This window comes from Miscanthus floridulus, chromosome 12 (assembly GCF_019320115.1).
Source record: "Miscanthus floridulus cultivar M001 chromosome 12, ASM1932011v1, whole genome shotgun sequence".
Taxonomy (NCBI): domain Eukaryota; kingdom Viridiplantae; phylum Streptophyta; class Magnoliopsida; order Poales; family Poaceae; genus Miscanthus; species Miscanthus floridulus.
In genome coordinates this window covers 42,630,721-42,655,462 of record NC_089591.1, presented here as the reverse complement: position 1 = coordinate 42,655,462, position 24,742 = coordinate 42,630,721, and the positions used below count along the sequence as shown (strand labels likewise).

General features: G+C 47.2%; 2 protein-coding genes and 1 pseudogene across 2 annotated transcripts; 2 read left to right on the top strand and 1 right to left on the bottom strand.

Annotated features, from left to right (window-relative positions):
- Nucleotides 1–319: 319 nt before the first annotated feature.
- Nucleotides 320–3,545, top strand: LOC136495776 (uncharacterized; annotated as a pseudogene).
- A 3,270-nt stretch (nucleotides 3,546–6,815) lies between these two features.
- LOC136497113 (aluminum-activated malate transporter 1-like) lies at nucleotides 6,816–9,240 on the top strand. Its single transcript, XM_066492897.1, has 6 exons — nucleotides 6,816–7,119; nucleotides 7,293–7,433; nucleotides 7,661–7,933; nucleotides 8,212–8,324; nucleotides 8,452–8,601; nucleotides 8,682–9,240. The coding sequence occupies exons 1-6, from the start codon at nucleotides 6,816–6,818 to the stop codon at nucleotides 9,039–9,041; spliced, it is 1,341 nt and encodes a 446-aa protein (XP_066348994.1). The 3' UTR covers nucleotides 9,042–9,240.
- Nucleotides 9,241–10,994: 1,754 nt separating this feature from the next.
- Nucleotides 10,995–15,525, bottom strand: LOC136497112 (digalactosyldiacylglycerol synthase 1, chloroplastic-like). Its single transcript, XM_066492896.1, is given in 8 exon segments — nucleotides 10,995–11,959; nucleotides 12,070–12,419; nucleotides 12,491–12,757; nucleotides 12,865–13,340; nucleotides 13,425–13,512; nucleotides 14,041–14,073; nucleotides 14,643–15,017; nucleotides 15,019–15,525. Coding segments are annotated over 8 exon segments (2,370 nt in total). The 5' UTR covers nucleotides 15,271–15,525; the 3' UTR covers nucleotides 10,995–11,430.
- Nucleotides 15,526–24,742: the final 9,217 nt, after the last annotated feature.

Below are 24,742 nucleotides of genomic sequence, written 5' to 3'. Positions count from 1 at the left end.
GGGAACGAAATTTCGAAATTGGGCCAGATTTTGGATTTTGGAACTAAACGGGGGGTGAAAAGCGGCCCGCGTACGTTTTCCGGCCTGAGGCCCAACAGCAGCCGCAAAACCGCGTCCCACACTGCGTCGGCAGGTAGCACCCCCCCATTCGCGCATTCGTCAACCCTAGCCCCGCTCTCCCCCGCACGCCTCTCCCCTCGGTGGCCCCGCCGCTCGCCGCCTCAGCTAGCGCACGCGCCCGCCTAGATCCACCAGCCCGGCCAGTAGATCTACGCGTGGCGTGCCCGGATCTAGTCGCTGCACGGCCACGGCTTCGTAGATGGACGGCTTCGATGATGACGGCTTCAACGGAGGCGGCAACGTGAACTTCGACGGCGGCTCCGGCAGCAACGACGGCACGCGGGACTTCCTGGCGGGGGCGAACCCGCTTTTGGGATCGTCGTTGTACGAGGGCTTCACCGACCTGCCGCCACCGTACACGGGGTCCAGCGGCGTCAACCCTCCCCGCTGGGGCCTGGATTCCCTAGACCTCAACGACGGCGCGGGATGGGCTGGCATGGACGGCTACGACGCCGACCTTCGGTCCGACCCTGGTGGTAGCCAGATGGGACCGCCTCCCGTCTGTGTTCCTCGGCGGCGGAACCTCACCTACGAGCAGCCTCGCAGCGCCCGCTTTGGAGAAGGCGGTGACGGCACGGGAGGGCGCGCCACATCAGAAGCTGTAGGAGGCGACCACGTGTCGTGCGTCCATCGTGGCCACGCCTCTGCCTTAGCCGTCGAGGGTGGAGGAAGGGGCCACCGTCACCGGCGTCGCGGGGCTTTCCCACACGTGGACGACGACATCGTGAACCCAATGCATGCTACCCCCATGGGTCACATCCCGATAGTTTTCCTCACCCATCTTCTATCTTGCATTGCTCATGTATACTGTTGTGTTAGAATCATTTTCTGTTCGCCCCATCATTGCCTGTTCGTCGGTGTGAAATCATGTCTTATCAAATCGTTTAGGCTAGGAACGATAGGGGAAACTGGTCTGAGCCCAATATAAGCAAGTTTTGCCAAATCTGGTGCCACCAAATTGATAGTGGCAACTGTGTCTGCGGCTGCATGAACAAGTCAGGGTGGAGAGATCTGATTGCAAGGTATTATGCAGCGACAACCTTGGTTCATGACAAGGACCAGTTCAAAAGTAAGTTACGCCAGCTCAGGCATTTATGGCATTTTATAAATGACCTCCGGAAAGGCACTGGCTTAGGCAGGAGAGACGATGGCTCCATCCTTGCTACTGATGCTTGGTGGAAATCTCGTACGGTGGTATGTAAGCAATCTTATGTTGAATCATTTACTGTTAAAATGTTAATATTCCATGATTCACCTATACCAGTTTTTCAGGGACACCCTGAGTGGAAGAAGCTTAAGGACGGGTGGCCTCCGTACTTGGACGATTTGGACCGGATGTTCGCCGGCAACGCTGTTGATGGCTCAACTTCGTTCTGTCCTACACAAAGCAATACAGTTGACGTGGAAAGTTCGGATGACAACTCCAATGATGAGCACGACGACCAACTTACGCCACTTAGTGTCGGCACTAAGAGGGCAAGCAGCACCAGCACAACTGCCTCCAGCCCGAGCAAGAGGTCCAAGAGCCCCGCTGTCAGGACCATGGATGGTCACATGAAGGAACATAATGATATTTCAAGGCAGAGGCTTGAGAGGATGACAGCCATGTGGCAAGAGAGGAACCAAAAAATTGAGGACCACAGCAAGACGCTAGAGAGGAAGGTTGAACTAGTGCTACAATTGGCAAGACAGTGTGGTGCAACTGAAGAGACCCCAGCTGAGTGGATGGCCGTGCTCAAGATCGTGCAGAGTGAGCCTGTGATGAACTTCTTCATAAGCTCCTCGCCCCAAGGAAGGATGCTGGTGATTAAGCAATATATCAGGGTCCTCCCCTAGACTTTATTTTCTTAAGCTGTCTACGTAGTTAATAAGTTATGTCATTTGAACTATGTGAGGTGTGGTGGGTGTCATTTGTCATTGACCTAAGTATGTCATGTCGAACACTTGAACTGCTTAATTGTAGTATGACTGGATATGGCTATTATCTGTTGATGTTTGTAGTGCATGAGTTTGAGTAACTGGCATCAGTCAGTTCGAATAGGGATGCATGCTAATGTTGCCTAGTTGATGTTGAAAACTGATTGAAACTGTTTTTCATTTTGACAGGAGGATGTCCAATCAATAGTGATGGGACTAATGTCATCGAGGCAAGCTTGTTATGAGAATGATTTCGACGAGTTCATCAGTGACTGGATGGAGGCGGAGGATGATGACGATGCTTTCCTGTACGGTATGTACCAGTATGCCTACCACATTGACAAGCACTTGTCAAGGTCAGAGTATAGACAGCCAGTCATTACTGGTTTGGAATGGGTACATAGTAAACTAGGAAATAGGAAAGCCTGTTATAACATGTTCAGAATAAGTCCTGATATGTTCCACAGTCTGCATGATCTTTTGGTAGAATCATATGGGCTGAAATCTAATAGCAAATCAGCATCTATTGAGGCTCTTGGGATGTTTCTGTGGATGGTGGGGACTCCACAATCTGTTAGGCAAGCGGAGGACGGGTTTGAGAGGTCACTAGGGACTGTGCATAGCATGTTTCACAGGGTGTTGAAGTCTGTTGTCAAGCTTGCTGCTGACATCATTAGGCCTAATGACCCAAATTTCAGCACTATACATGATAGGCTAAGAAATCCTAGGTTCTATCCCTACTTCAAGGACTGTATAGGGGCGATAGACGGGACTCATGTCCCTTGTGTGGTGCCTAGTGATAAGTTTGTGCAGCACATGTGCCGCAAGAGGACGATAACACAGAATGTCTTGGCTGTGTGACTTCGATATGCGATTTACATTCGTCCTAGCTGGTTGGCCGGGTTCAGTGCATGACATGAGGGTCTTCAATGATGCGACAACAACATACACCAACGTGTTTCCACATCCACCAACAGGTATACAATTAGTTGGTTCTACTTTTGTGCATACTAGTTCAAGTTCATGATACTAACTATTGTTTGGATGGTATAGACAAATATTACCTTGTGGACTCGGGGTACTCTAACCAACCAGGTTATCTTGCACCGTACAAGGGAACAAAGTACCACCTGCAGGAGTACCGAGAGGCACCAGAACCCCAAGGTAAAACTGAGATCTTCAATTATGCACATTCGTCACTTAGGAATGTCATAGAAAGGTCATTTGGAGTGTTGAAAATGAAGTGGTGGATGATGAAAGAAGTCCCTAGTTATGCCCCCCATATACAAAGTCAAATCATTATTGCATGTTGTGCCCTGCATAACTTCATAAGGGTGAGTGGCATAGGGGATCGACATTTTGCTCGGTGTGACCGGGATGACAACTATGTGCCGGTAGAAGCCTATGCCGATCAGCCGGAAACTATTCCTTCAAGCAGTAGTTCTGATTCCGAGCTTATGAATGCATTTCGGGAATCCGTCGCAATCGGTTTGGCTAATCGAACATGATTTGGTCATCTTTTTGAGGCGACTGTGTAACTGTAAATTTTTTTGACTGTGTAATTGTATTTTTTTTTGTCCGAGAAACATTGCTGCAAGAACATTGGCCATTTGATTTGTTTAACAACAATTGTTGGTTTACTGAACATACGTGTTGATTGTTGTGCTGTTGTGGAGGCATCAGGACATATGCAATGACTCCTGGCTTGTTGAGAATGCCTGGTTGGATGTAAAAGCATACTTTACTTGCATGCAATGTCATGCATGCATGCTATTAATAAGCTGCATGCAGTTCATTAAATGCAGTTCATTAAATGTTGTACAATACTTTTTTAGATTTTGGGAACTAAACGTCCCATGAAAAATTACAGTGTACACTTTTTAAGCAACTTCATGGCTACCGTCATTTTTGGGAAATCTTGGGAACTAAACACGCGGGCTCAATCAAAACCAGGAGATTCAGGCCAGGCGCCGGTGCGTTCGGAGCGAATGTCGGCGATGCGGCGCCTTGTTGGCTCCATGGCGCTTGCCAGTCCAGGCGCCGTGCGACGGAGCGACTCCTCTAGGTCACCGTGGGAGACGCCGCCGTGTGCTGATGCTGCGGCGCAGAGTGATGAATGCGGCTTGGCTGCGAGCTGGAGGTGGCTGCTGCGGCGTGCCGACAAGCTGGAGGCGGCGTTGTCAGAACCGGCGACGGAGCCCCTGTTGGCTGCCGCCCCGTTGGGGACCGAAGGCAGAGGAAACAAAAAGCAAATGGGAGCCAGGCAGGGCATATCACGTTTGTGTGGACCCACAGTATATACGTCTACCACCTTCATTGCAGCTGGAGGTAAAATTAGCACATATCTCGAGGTAGCTGATCCAACGGATGCATGCTTGGGAGCACATGCCCTGCGGGGCCGAATTAACTTTCTAAACAAGATCTAACGGACGCATGTGCCCCTGAGGGCAGAATTTCCACGTCCCCCACGCGCAAAGGTTTTTACTTCACTGCAACAGGGTGCCGCATCGGCTCACCTGGAGCGATTCTTGCTGCACCAGGAAGCTATAGCGACAGCTGAATGGGCTTGCACCTGAGACTGTGACAGGTTGCCCATGTTGTGCAATGCAGGGGCGATTACGTGCACGAAGAGAGGGACTGTAGTGGTAGACAGTGGACGACTGGACGTGGACTGCACAGACTGATGGAGAGGTTTTGGCCGGGAGCAGAAGCACAACCCGGAGAAAGAGTTTGACGGATTGAAGTACAATGACCAGCAGACGATGGATTCGTTTGTCAAAATTAGAGATGTCAACAGGTATATACACGAAACCCATTTTACCCTATTAGAGCAAGGATATGGACTAATGTCTCTACCCATAGGTTTTTAATAGACAAAAAGCCAAACCAAGTCGATTTGTGGGTGTGGATCTGAGGGTATAGTACGCAAACCTGTAAACCTATAGTTTTTTTAAACCTGGTCTATCATAGAAGAGTAGCTCATTTTGGTCCACGATACTCTAATTTTTTCAACTAGATTGATCCATTTAGAGATGTATATAAGACGGTCTTTCCATTCCAAACCTTAGCTTAGCTCACTTCTTCCCTCCTCATGCATCCAGCCATACTACGGTGGCAGTGGCACGTATTTAGATCACGCGTTGACTAAGGTCCTGACTATATATATATATATATATATATATATATATATATATATATATATATATATATATATATATATATATATATATATATATATATATATATATATATATATGAACTATGGTGGTCGGATGTTGTATGATTGGTGAAATGTGATTTCTCATTTATGTTTTTTTTTCATTGTACTATGTAATATGTATATATGGTTATGATAATTATGAATATGTATTATACAAGTATCTGCTTATTGGTGGTGACGTGACGTGCTTGCGTTGTGGACACGGACGATTCATTGGGTACCCATGACCCGAGTGGGCATGGATCGATGCACAAAACTAAACCCGGAGCGTGTCATAGGTTTTTTAACAGACACATTTTTTGTGTTCTTGGGCATGCATGGGTTTGGGTTGGCAAAACCCATCGAGTCGGTGTCCACTACCATGTCTAGTCTAAATGCATTTAGCAGTGTTCATAAATTTTGGCGTGTCAGGAGAATAGAAGTGCGTGCTTGGACTAAAGTTTTAATGCGACAGCTATAAAAGAAAAGGAATTTTAATAAATTCAATGCGATAAGCTATAGTTGAGGTCTACCTAAAATCCAGAAAGAGAGGTTGATTGATAAGTCAGGCGACGTCTCGATAGCTAGTAGCAGTATAGAGGCATGCGTACAACAAAGCCATTACCTCACCCTTTTTCTTTCGGCGTGTTTTTTTAATTAAAAAATGTCGCACCGAAATGCTTCTACATGTCACAAGTGCTAAAAGAGATGTTTTTTTAATCAAAGAAAAACTTTGGGCGCCGCTCATCACCTTTAGTCTGTCGGTTCATGAGAAGTCAGAGGGTGGACGATGTCGCATGCATCATCTATACAGAGACGTACCACTACTCCGTACAGATCATACAATTGAGTCATCGTATCGTATATAGGTGCAGTCATGCGTGTGCGTGCGGCGCCGCTGAAAGGCAAGACCAAGATGCATTCTACCTCGTCCGACCAGTATCCCGAGTGCAGACATGTGTACACAGGTCAAAAGGCAGAGATCGATTGTGTTGCTAAACTATTTCTTCACCTGCACAATCTCGCCGTGTTTCAGGCCTGCCACTGCACAAGGACAATCGGTGAATCATGCGTCTTCGTCGACAGGGAGAGACACGCACCACAGACCTGAACCAGAGACAGGCCGCCTTCGAGTTTGCATTTGCACTTACAGGGTAAGAGCAACCACGCACGCTCAAGGCCGGTGTTGGCGAGAAACAAGCAAGGCAACAGCGAGAGGGGATTGAGACACGAAAGAGAACGCGCGAGGACGCAAGTCAAGATTCCCCAGAGAAAAGGCGGCCACGGCAGGCACGCTTTTGGCTGCCGTATTGCGGTTGCGGTGCCCCGTTATCCCCAAGCTAGCCGCTGCCGGCTGGCGCGTTGATCTCCTCCGATCCTCCCTTCCGCTTATATAAGCCCTCCCGGCGCCTCGAGACATAGCACCGCATGCTCGGACATACCACGCGGGGCACCACAGCTAGTAGCCTACCCACTGTGTGCTCTCTGCAGATTCACCAAGCTAGCTATACCGCCGCCGTTCCGCGAGAGAGTAGAGTCGTCTTAGCTTGGTCGATCGAGAGCCGGCCGATCGAGCGTCATGGAGATTGATCAGATGGAGAGCGGTGCCAATGGAGCTGGCGGCGGCGGTTTCCGGCTGGCGCGGTGCTGGGAGCTGCTCTGCTCGGCGGCGGGCATGCTCCGGGGCAAGGTCGTTGGGTTCGCCCGCAAGCTGGGCAGGATCGCGAGGGACGACCCCCGGCGGGTGGCGCACTCGTTCAAGGTCGGCCTGGCCCTCACGCTGGTGTCCGTGCTCTACTACGTCAGGCCGCTGTTCAACAACTGGGGGGTCTCCACCATGTGGGCCGTGCTCACCACCGTCGTCGTCATGGAGTACACCGTCGGTACGTATATACACGCACGCCTTGGTACGTACGGTGTTTCATAGCAGCAGCTAGCTAATAAACCGCGTAAGCCGTTTCCCGTACAAGCGAGCTATCAACAATTAATTCACACCACAAACATATATATATGCATGCTATGTGATGAGTTGGTGCGGGTGGTGTTTATGTGACAGGTGGCACGCTGTGCAAAGGCCTGAACAGAGCGTTCGGGACGCTGGTCGCCGGCTTCATCGCCGTCGGGGCTCACAAGGTGGCCTACCTGTGTGGCGACAAGGCAGAGCCCGTGCTGCTCGCCATCTTCGTCTTCTTACTATGTACGTACGTTACGTTTTGTGTCCATGCACGTTTGTTACCCTGCCGTGTCTGTATATGACCATTTTTACCACACCGCGTGCATGCACGTTTGCCGTGCGAAGCAAAAACGCCTGGCGTGCACTTCCTTAATTTCTTGACAAGACAATAATCACGACAGCATCAAACAAGGGCTTTATTATTTGCTTACCTGCCAGCCGGCCATGGTGTTGCATGCATGCACTTGCAGCGTCGGCGGCGACCTTCTCGCGGTTCATCCCGGAGGTGAAGGCGAGGTACGACTACGGCGTGACCATCTTCATCCTCACCTTCAGCCTGGTGGCCGTGTCGAGCTACCGCGTGGACGAGCTCATCCGGCTCGCGCACCAGCGCTTCTCCACCATCGTCGTCGGCGTCGCCACCTGCCTCTGCACCACCATCTTCGTCTTCCCGGTCTGGGCCGGGGAGGACCTCCACAAGCTCGCCATCGGAAACCTCAACAAGCTGGCCGAGTTCTTTGAAGGTACATAGCTACCGCTCCATGTCTCCATCCAAAAGGTTACAGCCTCACGCACGTGTATATAACCATCTACTACGCCACATGTATAGTAAAGTAAAACGAATCGAATTCTCATGCGTTCCATGACAAACAGTAGCATAGACCTAGGATTTCAAAGATGGGTATGTCTTAGTCAGAGAAAAGCACTTATATTATATATGAAATCTACTGTCAACGAAGCAAGGAAAAGATTCGGAACATACCAGAGTTTGGGACTAAAAGCTGTACACGTACGTATGCAGGAATCGAATCTGAATGCTTCAGAGAGAACGCTACATTCGAGAATTTGGAAGCTAAACCCTTTCTCCAAGTGTACAAGACCGTCCTCAATTCCAAGGCCACCGAGGACTCTTTGGTAAGCTCACCTCACTTTGTAAACCATGCGTGCACTTTATGCAGAGCACCAAATTAAGCTCCTGAATTAATCCAAAAATTATAGAAGTAACAATCCGATCCAATGGCATGTGTTCCCAAAACTGCAGTGCAATTTTGCCAAGTGGGAGCCTTGCCATGGCAAATTCAAATTCCGGCACCCATGGAGCCACTACCAGAAGCTCGGTGCTCTTTCTCGCCAGTGCGCTTCTTCAATGGAGGCTCTTGCTTCCTACGTCATCACCCTCACAAGAACTGAGGTAACTGCAGATACATCTATTTCGTGATCAATGGGTTACAGGACCATGTTACTCACCTACAGCCTTTTCCCTGCTCACAGTATCCTGAAGCACATCCGGAGTTATGCTTAGAGGTTCGAACAGCATGCCGTCAGATGAGCTTGCACTCGGCCAAGGCGCTCCGAGAACTCTCAGCAGCGATGCGGATGGTGACTCTACCATCCCAAGCCAACGTTCACATGTCTGCAGCAATCAAAGCAGCAAAAGGCCTCAGAGACGAATTGGCAGAGGATGCAGATCTGGTGCAAGCGATGCATGTTGCTGTTATTGCATCTCTTCTCTCAGACTTGGTTACGAAGACGAAGCAAATCACAGAATCTGTTGATATCCTTGCGCGACTTGCCCGCTTCAAAAACCCTGAAAACACTCAGAAGGATGTGGGTATCAATGTAGTGAGTTGAGAAGCAGACAATCTTCGGTGGGACTTGACTATTGATGTCCTATATTTGACATGGAGAATATCTGTATCAGAAGCCTTTGCTAAATGGGATAAAAGTAAGCTAGTATGAAGTACAATACTAAATGTGCATACAGCAAGTGACTAATTCTTCGTTTTATAGAAGTAATTATGATGCTGAATTGTGATGATAAATGTCACTGTCTTCCACAGTTGGACACCAATTAGCTTTTCTCAGCAGATGAAAAAAAAAAATCTTCTTCTAAATATAACGGAAGAACAATAAATTACCTCTCAATGTGTAGCAGTACTAAAGTAACAGTAAGCCAAGAATCATTATTCCAAGGTGTGATGTTAAAGTAACAGATATACGTGAAATTCTCAAAGTATAATATTAATCTCATGCATGGCAGTACGTATCTAGTCAAAAACAGATATCATAACAACTCACGTAGAGTTCGCCAACATCAACCCTTTCCTTATGCTAACTTTCCAACTATAAATTCTTCGTAAGATTAGATAATTCTTCAAGGAGCTGGAAATAATAAGAAGACGGCCTGCTGATAAGCAATAAGCGGATGTGCCGTTACAACTTACAAGTGCCAGTGCATTTCACTATCAATGGTCAGGTCAGTTATGGATACAACAGTGATAAGCATGGAAAATTTGCACAAAAGAAGAAATTAGTTAGTGGAACTTTGCACTGTCAACCACTAAATACCAAGTTATACAGGAAACATACAAACTTGCCTTTTGAGGATAGAACTTTTCAAAAGGATACAATAGGTCATAACTCATAACCATATCAACCATCAGTTATGGGGTACAGTGCATAGCGTGCAAAATTGGCTATAATAAAGCGATTACTTAATTCAACTATGCACTGTCAACCACTAACACCAAGTTGCTCAGGAAACAAATAGACTGACTTTTCGAGGATAGACTTTTGAAAAGGATACAGTAGATCAAAGCAATAGAAATTTTCTTCAGCAGTGTATTAGTCAATTTGAAGGGCGGGCCTGGTGCAAGCGGTAGAGTCTTACCGCCTGTGACTAGAAGGTCCCGGGTTCGAGTCGCAGTCTCCTCGCATTGTAGAGACGAGGGTAAGGCTTGCCACTGACACCCTTCCCCAGACCCCGCACAGAGTGGGAGCTCTCTGCACTGGGTACGCGCCCTTTAGTGTATTAGTCAATTTCTATGAACTAATATGTCTCAAATTATGTGCTGGGGTTTTGGCTTTCTAACTCAAAGATCAAAGAGGTAAATCATGGGCAAAGTTTGTTCTCTATGCACCATTTACTGCCATGATTTGAAATGTTCGCTACTAGGCTTTATTCAAAGATCAAAGAGGTGAGCATCATACTTTAAAGAGTCCTAAAAACTGCGGTCAGGAGCAGCCTAAACATTTTTGCCTTTCATGTACAATTCCCTAGATTATCGTAAATTAATTGTTAACACTTTAAAACAACAAAGAATCAAGATAAAAATCATCACTGCTAGGGAGGAACCTATTTTGGTAGTGTTTGATGGCATATTGTTTATCCTATATCAGTTCCACTTTTAAGTTGCCAATATACAGTTATACACCCGTCTTGGGCCACATCAGCAACTCAGCATAATGCTTTTGCTTCCTTTAGTACTTTCATACCCTTGGCTCCAGTGTACAAGCTGACATAGATAATGGGTCTTATGTATACTGGACTGTTTTCATCTATAGCACCAGAAAAGAATTGCAGAACAAAAAAAGAAGAAACAAAAACTAAATGTAGCAAAGATAAATATGCCAGGGTCCATTCAACCACACAGACAATTTTGTAACATGAGGCACAGGAAATTTGAAGATTAAGGACTGTCGTTAGGTTACATACCAAGTAATGGAAAGAATACCCAACTTCCTTGATCGAGAGAATTCCAATTTTTCATTGCATCATAGGTTAGTAAGGAAATGGAAGTATTTTTCGAATCAACGTCTTAATTTCTCTCATTACTGAATCTTCAGTTTGAGTATTGTTGCTTCAGCTAGTCACACCTACAGACAGCCTTTTGAACAAACTATGGCAGAGGAAACTGAAACAAGTGACAATCCTTACTGCCCTAAAAGACTCCATCAGAGTACAGGCACTCGTAATCATGTGAACTACATAGTGGTTGTATACGCATACCTCTGATGAAAGATCATTCAACTACATAACTAACCTATTTGGAGAGTGAAAAGGAATATAATTACAGTCAAAGAGTGCAACAAGACATGTTCCTCATGGACCCTAGGAATTACCAAGACTCTACAAAAGTTCATGCTCCTGTCAGTACACGGGAACTGGATCACTTAATATGTACATACCTATGGAGAAACATCCTTCAACTATACATAGTTCAATGTGAACTGGTTCAAATCACCAGCCATATACAGGGTGTTGAACTTGAGGAGGCAGGAGGTTCAGATCCATGCACTGCTGTTTATCATAGTCGCGTGTACCAGGAATTGCTCCTGTCGCTAATCTGAGGATTTCGTTACCAGTCAGGCAGTGATGAGCAAATGCCAGTCCCCCATCCACCACATCTGACAATTTAGGAAGTAACGGTATCTTTCTTGCTTTGTTAATCTTCCCATTGCGTCCAGGGTGGCCATTTCTGTTCAGAACTTTGTCAAGCTCTGAGTACTCCATAAACCTCTCAGTCGCTGCTTCCCATGACAAACTGTATCGTTGCTCTGGGGTCAGAGGTTGAGGTTCAGTAGTCATGGCTTCTTTGACACGAGCAACAAATTCCTCTGAAGTTCTATATGTTAAGCAGTTAGGGAATGACTTAAAAAAATCGTTTGATGGATGATCTGCACAGACTACAAATTTCCCCATTGCAAGGGCCTCAGCTGTTGCTGTGCATAGCACATCACTAACACTTGGATTGACGAAAACCTTATACCTGAAAATTCAACAGAAGAAAACAGATACCTGTATCAACAATCTGCATAGGACAAGACAAAGATGAAAGTGAACTCCTTTTAGTAGCTTCAATGCTTCATAGAACCTCACCCATGGAGTGAATCATCTGCATGGTCCTTTCCCTTGAAAAAGTTGATGCTCAAATCAAATTTCCTAGCAGCATTCTGGACAGCTTCAGAGTCCTCACCATTTCCATATACATCTATCATGAATCCTTCCAGGTCGTTCTTGTGTTTGGATAATAAATCGATCAGCTCTCTATAACCTTTAGCCCACACCATCTTACCAAGGAAATATGCTCCCTTAGAAAAGACCTTCTGTCCACACTCCCTATCAGCTGCTATTTTCTCACCAACATTAAGAAACTTTGGATTTACACCATGTACGTTACAAACAACAGACCTCGGTAGATCTTGAGTTGCAGCAGAAAGACGTAAAACCTGCATGCACCCATTATTAGCTGAGTTCTCACAAACAGGACTTTAACACAAAAACTGACCTAAACAAATACCTTATGGCAGTATGCTCTAGTCACCCAGTTATTGATATGTTTAACAAGAAAAGATTGAATAGCACCATTTTTCTCTCTCTTGATATATTCCAGGTAATTTGTATGAACTACACCAATGACGTGATTGAACTTGTCAGTCCAACGCTTTCCATGATGATACCAGTTGAGATGCTCCGGTTCTTCTAAAATCGCTATATCAGCTTCTTTTGAGGAGATAAACTGTGAAGTATCCCCAGCAGAAATAATGCTGCGGCGCTCTTTTGAGAACTGCAGAAATAACATCTCATGAGTAATGAAATCCCAGGGGAAGAAAACAAAATACTATACTAGGAATCAGAACATAAACAGTGGGATCACAAAGATTGCGTGTTTACCTTGCCAGGATAAAAGGATATCTTAAAATTTGCTTCAAAACCAATTCTTTCCTGCAGCCAGTTCCTTATATAAGTTTCTTGCTCTTCTGGCGAATTGAAGGTGATGTTATTTGGGTAAACCAATTCTTGATCTGACTTAGAGAGCCATGGAACCACCAATGTCACCTTTTGCTTTGCACTTCTTGCCAGATATGCAGCACGAAACAATGGATTGATTGCTGTTCCTGTCATCCATGGAAGGCTTGCTGTGGTGACAATAGCAACATGCCGTCTGTTGTCTGAGATCTTGTACTTTGCAGGGTCATTCCAAAAACCTTCATCTGTGTGATAACCAGTACTTTCTAATACCCTAGCTATTCTTAGATCAAGCTCATCAGTTATGTTCTCAGCTAAGGGTCTATCCTGTGAAAGAGAACGATACATGAGCCGACCATTTCGTTTACTGTATAACATCTCCACTAGTTTGTCACAAACGTCTGCACCATAACATTAGTAAGAATAAGATGGTCAGCAACAAGTACCAAGACTGGAGAGTCCAAACAAACAATGATGATCCATACCTCTCCGTATGCCAAGTTGATCTAAAAATGGCCCAGACTGCCGAACCAGATATGCCAGAATTTCAGTTAGATGCAGTGGTGGAACTTCCTGCATAATATTCCAGCACCAGTTTAGAACAGCACACTCTAAACAATAAGCAATCAGATCAACTAGCACAAGAAACTGCATTATCAGTTAATAATCAAAACCCTGAGAAAAGGTCTGCTTATGTAAAGGCTTGAAAGCTACTTGTACTAAAAATAAAGAACTCACTGTCTATATATTTGAAGGCATCTTATCTCTAAAAATATTTTGGCTCCATTGACATCTTATGCAAACAATATTTGAAAGTTAATTATGTCAACCCTGCTTAGTAAGAATCAATATTTTCTATGGCATCATTATTCTCTGGAACAGGTTACATTACAAAACGAAATTATGTTCTCAAAGTACTGCAGGTATATCTAGTATAAGCTTGCAGTTTGCAAAAATGATATACAACTATGCATATGGAATCTAGCTACATCAGAATATGTAATAACAGGGAAAATGTATCCAAATTCAATCATTAGCTGTTCTATATCTGCAGCACACAGAATGTTTCAAGCAGTTATACATTGTTTCTTATGGAATTACCTTGGATTCCTGATAGTCCTTGTTCAGTGATTTCTGCAAAAGAGGAAAAGAATTCATATTAATCTGTAATACTTTTATCAACACCAGACATCAACTCTAGCATAGTGTACTCAATAACTCGATAGCATCCTTTTTTGTTAAAGACCCAATTGCTGACAAAATTCACCAAATACTTGTCTGCTAACAAAATAGTTGGCCTATAAGATTTTTGAACTCTGCTAATAAAGTGATCACTAAGCTAAGTGTACTCCAGGATGATTTTTCAATAATATTTTTTAAATATACTATCTGGATGGATGCTTATAGAAACACCTTACAATATCGAAATAAATGCCCACATAAACAGTGTGCTAGCCTGCTAATGCTAATATATTATGAATAAATTGACGTCAAAAGATTAGCGAAGAAATCCCTAAGATTTTGTTGCTGTGGATGCCAAAGTTTTGCTGCTGAAGTGCTGAAGCAGTGTTTGTCGGTCACACCTCAGTTTTGAGTTAGGACAACAACTAGCTAAAACTACTTTCATTTAAGTTTTCAATGTAAGTGGTAGAACAAGCACGAGTGCACCATCCTATTAAATAAATGCTATTGTTCAAACTTACCATGCTCAACTTAAATTTTTCCACAAACTCGCCACGGCCTCGGAATCCAGCAAACATGTCGCTGGACAGGCTCCGGCGCTCGAACTCCTTGAGCCCGCGCTGTATCATCCGGACCACCTCCCACGCCTTCCTCCCCTCCGCCTCCTCGTCCTGGTCCCCCTTCCGCCGCGCGATCCTCCTCCACCTATCTCCGCCTTCCCCTTCTGCCACAATAGCGTTGCGAACGGCCGTAATCCCCGAGAGGTCGATGCGGAGGCTGCTGGCGCTGGCGCCGGCGCCGGCGGCCGGCCACCGGGCGTCGAGCGCCCGCGACGAGTAGTGCCTCCGGAGCTCCTGAATCTTGGGCTGGACCCGCTTGCGCACGAACTCGACCTCCCGCGATGGGCGCTCCCGTGGCCACGGACGGCAGCAGCGGGGGCGCGGGCCCCGCCGCGAGCGCCGACGCGGACGCGAGGAGGTGCTCGAGCTCGCGGTCGGCGCGGGCGCGCACGGAGTCCGCTCGCGCGCGCATGAGGCGCAGGTCGGCGGACGCCGAGTCCCGCACCTCGCGCCACCCCTTGGAGATGAAGGCGAAGGCGCCGCCGCCGCCTCCATCGGCCGGCGGCGTCTCTTCCTTATTACTACCCATTATTCTCCGGCGGCGGCGGGCTTGACGGACGCGCGAGCGCGAGGGCTGAGCTGGGTTAAGGGCCTTTGTTGGTTCTAGAAGCGCGTAGAAGGAGCGAGTCGCGCGTGAGTTGGGGCGCGAAATGGTTCGGCGGGGAAGAAAGACGAGGAAGGCGACGGCGGTGGCCGGTGGGGGCCCGGACGGGGAGGCGCGCAGGTAGCGGCTCGTGCTGATTCCGGTGGGCGGGGCCCGGTGTCAGGGAGGGAGGGTGGTGACACTAGGCATGGTGGGTCCGGGGGAGATCTTGATGTGTGGTGGAGCCGTGACTTGCACGGTGTTTGGTCGACATGCACCCCCGGATTCGGAGCGAATATGCGCGTGGGTGCCGAATTTTTTAGTTTTTCATAAGTGTTGGCCGAAAGATTTCAGAATTTGGACCCTTAGCTCGGTGTCATCGATGCTGGCGCTGAGCTAATATATCTCGGCACCAGCGTCTCTGACGCTGAGCTCTTAGACTCGACGCTGACGTGGCGTTGATTTGGCAGGCATCTCGACGTCGTCTACTCAGGCGCCGAGCTTGGCGCCAGGACGTATGGCGGCGAGCGTGGGGTGAGCGCTGGCAGTGACAGGACGTTAAGAGTGCTCGGGGCAGGCACGACGACGATCGCTCAGAGAGCTAGCAGTAGCAGTGATAGAGACATGGCAGCGAGTCCCGACAGCCTCTTAGTTTGATAGCGCTAGCTTCTTGCTCTGCCACCGTCCCGTCCCATCATCTATCCATCATCCGGTCGTCGTCCACTCGTCCTAGTCCCACACAGCATATAGGCGCGCACACACACAAGGCCGCACGTTGCACGCTCATCCAAGCAGCAGCAGCTCAGCTCATCACTTCATCAGCACATCACGGCCGCATGCAGCAGAAGAGATGAAGAGTATATATACACGCATGCCTACAAATTAAAAGGCCGCATGCAAGAATAGGAATAAAGCAGCCGGGGCGTTCACTACGCACCAAGTAAAAACCCTAGACAGCGCCCCAGCTGCCATAGTGCATGTCACATGTCAGGGTGGTGGCTACACCTAACCCTGCTGCCTACCTACACGCCAGCCGGTCGGCCAGCTTTATTTCTGTCCCTGGCAACTGGGATTTTTTTTATTTTAACACTTTTTTAAACTAATTTTAAATCTAACACTGTTTGTTTTTTATTTTCAAATCTAATACTTTTTGACGCGCCTATTTTCATAGCGTGGCGAAATGCCTATGTCGCGCTATGCATGGTGGCGCGGCGAGAGGGATGACGTGGCGACGACCGGAGCACTGATCGGTGACGTGGCAGGGTCTGTCGCGTCACCGATCTTGGCGCGGCAGTCGCTGTCGGGTTGATTCACCACCGATGACTATGCCTCGGTACATAGGAATAGTAGGAGGGTTAGGATTTTCAATGGCACAATCATGGCCTGCCTCTCCTTGCTGCTACGTGTGCGACGTGATTGACCTATGACTTGTGATCGACTATACAGTGTCAGCGATCTAAGATTTGAACAAGAATACGAAGGCTTGATGGATCAGATGAGACTGATTAAAAGCGTTTCATTTTTTTTGGAAGCATGTGGCTTGTGCGCTCTTTGTTTTGCCCGACGCGCTTCCCTGCCCGCGAAAGGGTGTAAGGGCAAGGAAAAGCTCAAAGCTCCCCCTGCCGCAGCCAGTGTCAGACGCCCAGACCCGGCCTCGCGAGTCGAGACCAGCGGGCAGAAGGCAGAAGCTGCCTACGCAGCACAGTACTGGCACCGAAATTGTTAAAATTTTAAAAGCAAGACGTGGACGACTACTTGCATTCACATGTCTAGTAGACTATATAGTAGAGTATTATTTTTATATTAGCCGCTATAATACATGAAAATAGTACTATGCTCCTCTGTTTCAAATTATTTGTCGCTTTTTGGTTTCTGTGCTGCGAGTTGAACTCGATTTATACAAAATACGTGCAACATTTGTATCTCTAAATATATTTATTAAAAAACTAGATTCAAGGATCTTTTCAAATGATAATAATTATGTATCATAGATATTAATATTTTTTAATATATATTTTTGTCAAAGTTGTTTCTCGAGAAAGCGAAAACGACAAGATATTTTAGAATGGAGTACCTCTTCCTCTCTACTCCAACTCTGGTGAGCCAGCCATAGCGCCACCACGACAGTTTTTTCCGATCGGCAGGCGTCATCTTTCCCCGCCTGATCGGTTTTGGCTCGTTAGATCGGGATCCAACGGCCGGTATTCAATGATACCGATTCGGCTGGCCATTTTGCAAAAAGGTCCCTCGGGTTTTTAATTATAGAACCCGCGGTCCCTAGCGTCTTTTCAGATTTTGTTTTCTTCTTTTGAAAGCGTACTTTGGTTCGGTTGGATCTAAAATAAGTTTTCAGTTATTTATAGTTTTGCCACTAGATTTGTTTTAGCCATAAAATCTATGTTTTAACTCTGATTTGCTCCGTTCAACTTGCGTTAGGTTCGTAATTTCATAATATACATGTTCATACTACTGTTAAGTAGGTTTTCAACTTTTAAAATTTGAGGTTTGATTTAATCTATTATTTTATCATAGGAAATATTGTTTAATTCATAACTTCTTTGTTTTAGCTCCGATTTTTGTGATCTTCGCGTCTGTGTGTTCGTAGTGAGACGTAGATTCGTTTTATAAACTTTTCATCTTGATTTTATGCTGTTGGTATATTGTTCTAATCTATAGCTTTTGTTTGCTATGCATGATTGCCTCTAGATGCTTGATGCTGTGATTATCGAGTATAGACGGTGAGTAATTCATGAGAGCTCAAGGGTACTACTTTGATGTGCAGGATCAACATGAGTACTTTGCTCAAGGCAAGTATAGCATGGGATCATCCTTGTTTTTTATTTACTTTAATACATTAAATTCATGTTGCATGTGTCGTCTTGATAGAAATTCCCTAGAATTGAACTTATACCTTGTCACCTACGGGATGTGCAATGGGTAGCTTTGCTAGTGCTCAATTAAATCATGATCTTATAACTTGACTAATGGTATATGCAATAAACATTAAAATATGACTTTTTAGCAACATGAAAATAGGGGGCTGGAGTGTTTAGCTACTTTCTAAATGCTTCAGATTCTTCTCCCTAAAGACTTATCTGTAAGTGATCATCCAGGATGAAAGGATCAAGATGCCCAAGAGGGGGGGGTGAATTAGGCTAATTCTAAATTTTCTTGCAATAATCAAATCCTACGGATAGCCCAATTAACCCCTTGTGCCTAGAAAAGTGTTTCTATCAAACTAACGCACAAAGGACTTGCAACCTATATTCCAAACTTACTCTAGCATAGCAATTCTAAGAATGTAAAGACAAGTATTGAATTGCTCAAAGTAAATACTCAAAGTAAATGCTCAAAGTAAAGAGAGAGAGGAACGCGGCGATGTTTTGCCGAGGTATCGGAGAGTCGCCACTCCCCACTAGTCCTCGTTGGAGCACCCACATAAGGGTGTAGCTCCCCCTTGATCCGCGCAAGGATCAAGTGCTCTCTACGGGTTGATTCTTCGACACTCCGTCACGGCGAATCACCCAAAGCCGCTCACAACTTGAGTTGGGTCACCCACAAGCTCCGCCGGGTGATCACCAAGCTCTCAACCACCACCAAGCCATCTAGGTGATGGTGATCACCAAGAGTAACAAGCACGAACTCTCACTTGACCACGCGAAGCCTAATGAAAAGATGGATGCACACTTTGCTACTCTTGATTCACTAATGAGGCTACTCACTTGGATTCTCAAATCTCAATCACCTCACTAGGACCTTGCTCTTCTTGGCACTCACAAACGTGTTTCTCAGCTGTTGGAATGAGCAAAAGTAGCTCCACACACGAGTGGAGCTTCTATTTATAAGGCAGCCTGAAAAACGAACCGTTATGAGCTTCTGCGGGGTGACCGGACGCTCCGGTCATGTTGACCGGATGCTCCAGTCGGTTCAACCCATGAACCAGTGGAAATGTGTTAACCGGACGCTGGCAGGGTCCGGTCACCACGGACCAGACGTGTCCGGTCGCATGAAACCCTCACTGGATGCTTACTGGACTCGATCGGACGCTGAACCCTCAGGGTCCGGTCAGTACTGACCGGACACGTCCGGTCATAGATTCCCTTCTCTGGAACCTTACTGGAGTCGACCGAACGCTGCCTCTCAGCGTCCGGTCACTTGACCTCTCCAGTGTCTGGTCGCACTGAACACAGTCTGCTGATCAAATGTACTGATCGGACCCTGCGACCAGCGTCCGGTCACACCGGAGCCAGCGTCCAGTCAGCATTTGACCCTCCATTCACTTCCAACTCTCGAACATATGTGAATGAAGTTTGCTCCAAAAGATTTTAGGCATTCATAGGAGCTACCTAGAGCTAGTTTTAACAAGTGTGCAACACACCTAACTCACTAGACTCAACTAGGTCAAGCTACCCATTCATACCCTTCTTAATAGTACGGCCAAAGGAAAAACAAAGTCCTAAACTACTCTAAGTGTCACTCCAACTCCAATCAACACTTAGAACTAGTCATCCTTAACCTTGTCGTCTATCCTTTGAAAACCGAAATGATTTCCATTGTAGGGGCATGACCAACTCGATTGCCCAATCGATCTCCATTACCATGACCTAACTTAATTGCCTCTGCAAAATACACGTTAGTCATAGTAATATTGCATTGACATTAATCACCGAAATTCAACTAGGGGCCTAGATGCTTTCAATCTCCCTCTTTTTGGTGATTGATGACAATACCACCTCGAGTATGTGAAAGAGTGAGGTTTTTGATAGGCTTGGTTCATATAAGTTTTTGTTAATAAGAACAAAAGAGTTAGGCAAGCTTATATGACCCAAGCCAACACAATGTACTCAAAGGATATGAATTAAGCAAGAGTACAAGTAACAAAGCTCATTTGCTTCGAAGTATAAACATGGAAGCAAGGGCAAATGAGCATAACACAAGTGATATGACATTTAAATAATACAAAGTAGAAAGCACACATGTCATATATCACAATCACGTAGATAACACTATCACATATATATAATAGTATGCATGAAAGTAAACACACAAATGCATAAGTAATAGTGTATCACACAAATAAAACTCCAAATGTATATAATAAACTAATACTAGATAACTAGCTCCCCCTAAAACTCGCTCCCCCTGAGTCTACATACTCGAACCCTCTCCCCCTTTGATGTCAAACACCAAAACCAAAGGGTCGATCGGCGGGGCTGCAGCGGACGAGCCGGGCGCTGAAGTACGTGGAGCAAGATGAAACTAAGCGCCATCATCATCTGACCCTGAGCTCTGAACTGACTGACCCTCTGAAGTAGGAAGTGTCGCTGAAGCGATCTGGGTCTGAGCTAGGGCAGGTGTTGCCTGTGATGCTGCAAGGACGTCTGTTGTAGGATCTGATGAGGCGACAGACGAGGGGAGCCTCTGAGTAGTCATAATAGCTAGAGCTGCTGTAGAGGGACCGTCGATGTGCATGTGTGGCAGAGTAGGCATGCCGGTCAACTCGCTGAAGGATGCTCCAAGACTCCTGGAGACTGACATGTCAGGCACGAATAGCGAGGATGACTGCTCTGGTGTGAAGCCCGTCTGAAAAGGCATGAACTGTGGGGCTACCACTGGTGAGGACAACCACTAGGACACCTGAACTATGGGTGAAGCAAATGGAGCTGGAGGCTGTCCCTAACTCTAAAGCTCACTGGGCTGTATAGCTGGAGTCGTCGAAGTGGTGACAGACTGAGCAAGCTAGGGCGAAGGTTGTGGTTGTGGGGCCCCAAGTGCTGTCACTACATGCTACATAAATCCCATAAGCTGCTACTGCATGAGTAACTACTGCTGATGCATCTGCTGCTGCTGTTGCTGAAGGAGATTCTGCTGTCTCTAAAACTCGTCCTGACGAGCCTAGAACTGTGCGAAGTTGGCCGCAGTCTCCTGTGCCTATCGAGCCTGATCCTGCTGCATCCGCTCAAGTATGGCAATCAATGCGGGGTCCGTCTGTGGTGCTGGTGGAGCTGAGCTAGAACTGCTGGCCTCTGCATCATGTCTGCGTGGAGGCATCTGAGGAATCGGCAGATAGTCATCATCCGAGCTATCACTGGACTCGGTCATCCCCTATTGGGCCTCGAGCTGCTCCTCCTCTATAGCGGCTATGCCTCTAATGATCTCGTCCTGCTGAGCTGCTGACTCTGGAATATCTGGACGACGACTGGGCTGAGTGGGTGCCTGTAAAGTATTGTGCCTGATCCTCTATGCCATGTTATATGCGGGAAACTCTATGGTGGTAACCTTGTACTCTGCAACCATCTCAAGGGTCCTGACCTACACAGACTTGAGCATCAAGAATGTGACCCAATGTGCATAAGGAAGCTGTCTGTGACCCTTGAAGCCCTCAGCAATAGTATCCTCCATCTCTGATAGAAAGAGGTCCCAAATGTCAAACACGGTCTGCTGCATCAGGGCATTCAGGAGCCAGAGCTATAGGCAAGTCAAACCCTCTCTGTATCCCAACCTGGGAAGTAGTGTCCTCCTGATAATGGCCTCTAGCACACGAGTTGTAGGTGTTAGGTCACTGGGGTTCCTGCTCGACCCCTCACCAAAGGGCTCCTTGAAGCAATGTCGCACCAGATCTATAGGAGGCACCAACCCTCCATGAGGACACCTGGGAGGCTCCTGCTGTCCATAGCATACCTCATGCAGCTTGATAGGTTGATCCTGTAGCCTCAGTATCTCCTGGGCCCTGAAGCTCATCACCCTATAATCTCTGCCGTTGAATGCAAAGTGAATGAAGTTATGATGCGGATCAACGTAGAGTGAAGCATAAAACTGCTGGACCCAAGATGGTACATATACTCCTGTCTGGCCAATCAGATCTGCGAGCCCCAGCAAATATGACAAGTAAGGGCGGATGTGCTCTCTGGCTGCTGCCACAATAGACTCTAAACTGTAGACTCTCTGAGATCTAAACACTGCCCCACTGTTCAGATATGCGTTGTAGAAGTCCTCCTGGAGCGGTGTGTAGAACCCCTTTGCTGCTCTCTCATCCCTCCTCAGAGGGAACCACACGTCGAACTCAACAAACCTCAGCTGGTGAACCTGTCTGGCTATGGCGGCCCTCAAGTCGAGGTGTACCACTGGAGGCGGACCCTGTGGTCTGGGTGAGGGATGTGAACCCCTGCGCTGTGTAGCTGGCCTCGCTGGACTGTAGCACTGGTATGACCAGAGCAGCGAAGTTGGGGTGCCAGCTCAGTCTCCTTGGCCTGCTGGCTCTCCTGAGTGTCCTGAGCTAGCTGAGGCTCTGCTGGTGGGGGCTGCTGCTGTGCCTCCTGCTGGGACTCCCCCTGATGCTGAGGCTCCTCAAAAGCTAGACGACGACCTGCCATCATGATAGTCCTAGGTGGTCTACCATGAAGTCGCTCAATCTCCCTCAGTCTGCCCTGCGCATCTGGTGCCAGCTGATCTGCTATGACGACTCCACTGTGGGCACCGCCTCTCTCGGCACGCTCTACGGCCTCAGCTACTGCAGCTGCTCTCGCTGTCTCTACGTTGGGGTACTTGCGCTTCTTGGATGTCACTTGCTTTGTTGCCTTCCTTTTAGTCCTGCAGGCTGGCGAGGCGGGGGCCTCCGATCATCATCACCCGAACCACCACCAACGTTCTTGGTGCGAGCCATCTGATCTGACAAGAGGATGAACTGTCGCTAATGAAGATCAACTGTCAAACTGACACTCCCGAGGCTTGGCCTCGATCCTTACTCGCGAGCTTGGCTCCGAGTTGACTGCCAACTGCCACAAGAACCTCAATAGCACCGACTCTCTGCACGATAGAATAGATGGATATATGAATAAATACAATATATCTAATAGATGCGAAAACCTAGGAAGCAAGCAATGTAGGTACGAAATTGAGATGATGGGCAAGCTACCTAACGATCAGTGATCTGGAGAAAAGAAAAAACGTCACGCGGGGAACCTCAGAACCGACTAGGGTTAGGGTTTTCGAAGCTCTACGAAGAATTGGCCGTGGATCAGTGACAACAACAAAGTTAGGGTTGCTGCGCAAATGATGGGTAATCTGATGAATCGACAGAAAAGGCCTTACCAATCGAGGAGGTAGGGTTAGGGCTTGAACGGCGCTTGCTTGAGTAGCAGGATGACTAGAGGCGCCGAACCCACGGGCTTGACTCTAGCGTCGCTGACTTGCGAGAGGCGCGCGGTGGCTTGGGCGCGCGGTGAGGCTCGGCAGCAGACTCCTCAGCGGTGGCGCGGTGGCAAGCAAGGCAGGGGCGAGCGCAGGCAGGGGAGGCGCGGTGGCGTGCATGGCTGGCGCAAGGTGCTCGGCTGTGGGCTCGGCTATGGCGGCGTGGTGAGCTACAGCGGCGTCGGCGGTTAGGGCACGGGATGGGCTGGAGGCGGAATAGGCCAAGAGGGGTACGGTCGATTGAATAAATAGGTCCCCCAAACGCAACAGATAAGGAAACAGAGAAAGAGTCCCGAAGTCACGCGAAAACCACTGACCCGACGCTCTGGTGGTAGCGACCGGACGCTACCACCCAGCGTCTACTCGATTCCAGAGAGGTCCAATTCCTCTAGAATCGGGACCGGACACGTCCGGTGGTCCATGACCGGACGCAGGCAGGGTCCGGTCAGTACAGCATGTTCCTTCTCCAAACGACCGGACGCTGGATCCCTTCCTAACCAGACACACAAACGCAGCGTCCGATCACTCCTTCAGCAGCAGTTCACCTCCTGTGAACTGACCGGACGCTGGACAACAGCGTCCGGTGCAGCGTCCGGTGCACCTTTTGCAGCAAATCTTCAAAGTTCCTTCGCGCTGTCTGTTCCCAATCAAGTCCCAACTTGAATAAGATCCAAATAAACACCAATTGGAACTGATGTGAGTGACCTCTCTCAAACCCTCATATTTTTCAAAATATTTTGCCTTAGGCTATAATTCTTTTTAAGAAAATAGGCAACAAGAGGGCAAATGGAACAAAACGACAAAAACAACATTTATGCATATGCAATACTTGTAAGTAAATCTAGTTGCTTGTCAAGTTTGATCCAAGGTTAAGCTTCTTCACATGCTTTTCGGCGGTTATCTTAACCATGTTAGACAAGCCCTATATGCATTGTGAAAAATTAAACATGTTGTATATTACAATGAATGCAAGGGACAACACAAGCTCAATTTTTAGTGAAGTTGCTAAAATCAAGTACATTGAGCTCATTCCGCAATCTACAAAATGTAGCCTCATCTAGCGGTTTAGTGAAGATATCCGCTAATTGATCTTTGGTTCTTACACCTTCTAGTGATATATCATTTTTAGCAACATGATCTCTTAGAAAGTGATGGCGGATATCTATGTGCTTGGTGCGAGAGTGTTGAACCGGATTATTTGCAAGTTTTACCACACTTTCATTGTCGC